The 4,139-nt window shown below is 45.8% G+C and overlaps 1 protein-coding gene across 1 annotated transcript; it reads right to left on the minus strand.

Annotated features, from left to right (window-relative positions):
- Positions 1-277: 277 nt before the first annotated feature.
- Positions 278-3,776, minus strand: LOC105310952 (zinc-alpha-2-glycoprotein-like; the record flags this gene model as incomplete). Its single annotated transcript, XM_011387026.1, has 3 exons — positions 278-603; positions 1,228-1,500; positions 3,519-3,776. Coding segments are annotated over 3 exons (857 nt in total), but the record flags the coding sequence as incomplete, so codon positions are not given.
- Positions 3,777-4,139: the final 363 nt, after the last annotated feature.

Consider the following 4,139-nt stretch of genomic DNA (forward strand, 5'->3'; position numbering starts at 1 on the left):
TATACCAAGAATATCAGACAAATCAAATGCTTAGGGGCAGGATGAATGACAAAATCTACTGACATTTCATAGCATTTAATCATTTAATAATCTGATTTATTTTGTGTGTAGGCTAGTCAATTAATGTTGATTAGGCAATGTAGCAGTGAGTCAGCTCAGTGCCCAGTGTTCTAGTCTTGTGTTTCCAATTCCACCACCTGTCCCCTTTGCTGTTTTCCTGGGCCTCGCTGATAGCGTTGGCAGTGATTCTGGAGCTCTTGTCCAGAAGAAAGGATGGCTATAGGTCTTGAGACTCTGAAGCGTCTTCAGCCCTCACTTCTTGTCTCTCATTCCATGGGACGGTGAGGGGCTGGGCCAGGCTGCTGTGCTGCACGTGGCAGAAGTAGGGGCCTGTGTCCCGAGAGGGGATCTTCACTGACACCCAGGACTGGTAAGTACCATTTTCACTGAGAGGAACGTCTCCCCATAACTCATTCTCCACCACATTGCTGGCCCGAGTCCAGTACAGACTGATTGGCTGTGGGTAGAAATTGTAGGCCAGGCACCTGAGGGTCCTGATGTCTCTTGAGCCTATGTGGCTGGTGATTGACACAGAGGGAGGATCTGTGGAGGAATAGAGTGTGGAGGTTGAGGATCTGAAGGACTCTGTCCCTGCTCATGTCTCCCCCACCCCTGGAGTCAAGAATGAGCAGAGCTCTCAGCTCTCTATCTGAGGAAAAGTTTACAAAAATCAAGGAAGATGAGGCTTTCCAGGAGCCTTTCCTGTTAGATCTGAGAATGTTCGAGGTTACTCTCTTACCTTCTGGTGCTCCCCCATCCCTAACCCCATATGTTGACTTCTGATGGCAAGTAACTGTGAAAGCTGCATACATTTTTCTATTATTTCCTCAAACTTTCAGTGGACTTTGTGGCTTCTGCCTCTCCCAGTCTCAGCCCCACCCCTTAGTTCTGCCTGCAGTTCTGCTCTTCAGATCCTTACCTGCTTCCCTTTATTACTTCTTAAACCAAAGTCTCAGCTCATGACAATCCTGCTCACACTTACTCATCCTCACCCTTCCCAGGCAAACATTTTACATGCCTGTTTCTCCCCACCGCTAAGAAGGAAGCATATTGAAGAGAAATGACTACAGATTTTTCCTGAGATGTTCCCCTGACTTCCCATCCTGGGACCACCTTGGTCTTTCTCAGCTCACCATGGTGGAACAGGACATAGGTAACAGTGGGTACCTTGTCGGTCCAGATAGATCCTGCTATACTGCAGGTACCTCCGCAGCATCTGGGGGCACTCTTCTTTGAGGGAGGCCTTTGCCCGCTGAACAGAGCCTTCCGTCTCCCACTTCACCTTGGTGTTCAGAGCTGCCTTTTGCAGGGGGATCCAGGCTGGAATTTCTGTGTTGAACTTGATGTAGTCCTGTCCATCGTAGGCAACCGTCCAGAATGCCCCACAATATGTGTTATTCCGAAGCTTGCAACCGAACTTTTCCTGCATGGTGTGATTCCCTGCATCAACACAAACCCCCAGAAATCAGTCAGCCTGGCATCAACTCCGTCGCAATAACTTACTCCTCCACAGTTTGCAACCCAACGGTAAGAAAGGATTTTGAAATCTAAGCATAAAACCCCTTTATCTTGACAAATAGGTTATAAGAGACAGAGAGGGAAACTTGGTTTCCTTTGGTGTTTTAGGCTGGTCTGAGATGAGATACATTCTTCTTACCCAGGGGATTTCAGAGAGCTACAGTCTGTGGACAGATCTATCCCCATGCAGCCTCTCTTAATGAACTTAGTTTGAGTATACTGTGAGTTCTTAGCAACTAGACACAAGCACCAGAAGTGCATTGCCCATTGAAATAGAACTTATTTGTAGCTTAAAATTGATTGTGCAATCTCTTTATTTTTCCAGTTCTATGTGGAATTGATGTCTCCAGTTGAGTCAACATAATTTGATCGATTCTTCTCTTTTTTTCTGTTGTTTGATATCATCAAACAAATCTCTAATGCCCACCTCCCTTCTCAGCCAGAAACAACTCTTAGATATCAACCTCCTTAGGAAAGGAAGACAGAACCACTTAATTTTGATTATAAAAGTAGGTGTTTACCCGATACTGATTAATGCTATGGCACAGGCTCTGATACCAAGCTATCTGAGCTCAAATCCCAGATCTGTCTCTACCACCACCTGGCTTGTTGCATGAACTTGAGCCAATAACCTGTTGTGCTTCATTTTTCTCATCTCTGAAATGAAAATAACGATAGCACTATGTAAGAGAGTTATTGTGGTCATTAAATGCATCAATACATGTGCCTAGTACATAGTGCTCAATAAATGTTAGCTCTTATTATTTTGTAATCCCCTGTGTTCATCTCTTTATCCTCTTTTACTCATGATAACTCACACTGACATTTCTATTTCTGCCAGTCGAACTTTGTTCTGCTGTCCTTCCCGGGCATCTGTGCCTCATCTTCCCCTATTTCTGAGCACAGCCAGGTTGTTTTCTTACCAGGGCTTCCCACTCCACATTCTTCAGATTTCTGCACAACTCTTGCCTCCTTTTGGAAACTTTCAGATTTCATGTAGCTTCTTGGGCATCTTTTTGTATTCAGAAACACACCTTTTGACACTCACCCTATAGTAATTTAAAATCACCAGTTTGCCATACCTGCAGTTGGCTGACTTGCGGGGTAGGCAGTGTGGATTAGGAGAAAGAATGCTGGGCTGAGAGACATGAGAACTAGTCTCTGCATTCTGCTCTGTACTGGCTCCTTACACCACAAGCACACAGATCTTTCCCTCCCTATTCTGCTCCTTGTGGACAGGAGTGTCTTGATGATTTTTATGAAACACCAACAGTATGTGATTTTGAATTCAACCCTTCCTAAGCTCCTAGTATGAGCTGTCGTTTGTTCTAGCTACTTTCAGTTATTAAGCATATTTCAATTGAGCAACTATTATTGGCTGTTCTAGGTGATGGGAGCTCTAGGGAAGATCAAGATAGGCTACGTTAGAGCCCACATGGAATTTACCTAGATTAGTTTCATGGCATCTCTTGGAGGCAGGACTCAATGCTCCAATATTTACAGATTCGGACCAGATAATTAAGAACATGTTCACTGTCAAAGAGCTAGTGACTGGCAGAGCCACCACGTGAACCCTAGTCAGAATGACCTCCACGTTAGCTCACTCTCCACCTAATATCCTGTATGGGGATGAGTCTGACAACTTCTAAAACGGGATCCGTCTCAGATGGGTGGGGGTGTGGAGCTAAATGATTAGATGTGCCTGGATAAGGGCTGATTCTAACTCCACTTCCTGTGAAAGTTGAGGCCTGGAGTGAGAATGGGGGAAGCAATGGGGAGGAGGATAAGAAATGTCTGTGAATTTCTAAAAGTGCTTTTGGTCCCTCCTTCGGTATGAGGAGTATTTCCATCCTGCAGACTCCTTTCCATTCACAATCGCAGTACTACCTCTTGGGCTGCCTCTTAAGACCCTCCACCCCAGCAGTCCACAGTCCACTGACCTCTGTCCTTTTTATAGTCCATGATGTCTTTCAGATTCTTCAGGAAGAAGTCCCCCCTTGCCTTCTGACGTTTACTTACTTCCTCCCAGTCCTCCATTCCTTCCACTTGTCTCCATGGGCCCAGAGGCACAGCCTTTCCACTCTCAATATCATAGTGGAAGAAGGGCTGGTCATTGAGGAAGCCAGTGGCCTGAAAGCCAGGGAGGCCTTCAGCAAGCGTGGACACCCCGATGGAGTGGAAGGTCAGAGAGTAAGGCCCTGCAAAAGAGGAGAAAACTTTAAGAAATGGGGTACATGAAGGAGAGCGGCAACGTGGGGCAGCAGAGGACCAGGAAAAGTGAACTGGTCACTGGACCTTGATCCACTTGCTGTCATCCTGACACTGTTGGAACTTCACTCGAGAGAACGGGCTCTACTTCTATTCTGGGGATGATATTTCAGAGTCCATTTTGTGTCTTCGCTACATAGTTTCTTCTCTTGGCACATCGAAGACCTTATTTCTTAGCCCCCTTGTAGGTATATTGGAACAATATGGTCGAGTTCGTCAAAAGGGAGTGTGAGTGGAAGTGATGTCTTTCTTTTGATCAGAGGCCTTGTTAGCTGGTTTGACCCACCTCTGTC

This window comes from Pteropus vampyrus, unplaced genomic scaffold, assembly GCF_000151845.1.
Source record: "Pteropus vampyrus isolate Shadow unplaced genomic scaffold, Pvam_2.0 Scaffold18086, whole genome shotgun sequence".
NCBI lineage: Eukaryota > Metazoa > Chordata > Mammalia > Chiroptera > Pteropodidae > Pteropus > Pteropus vampyrus.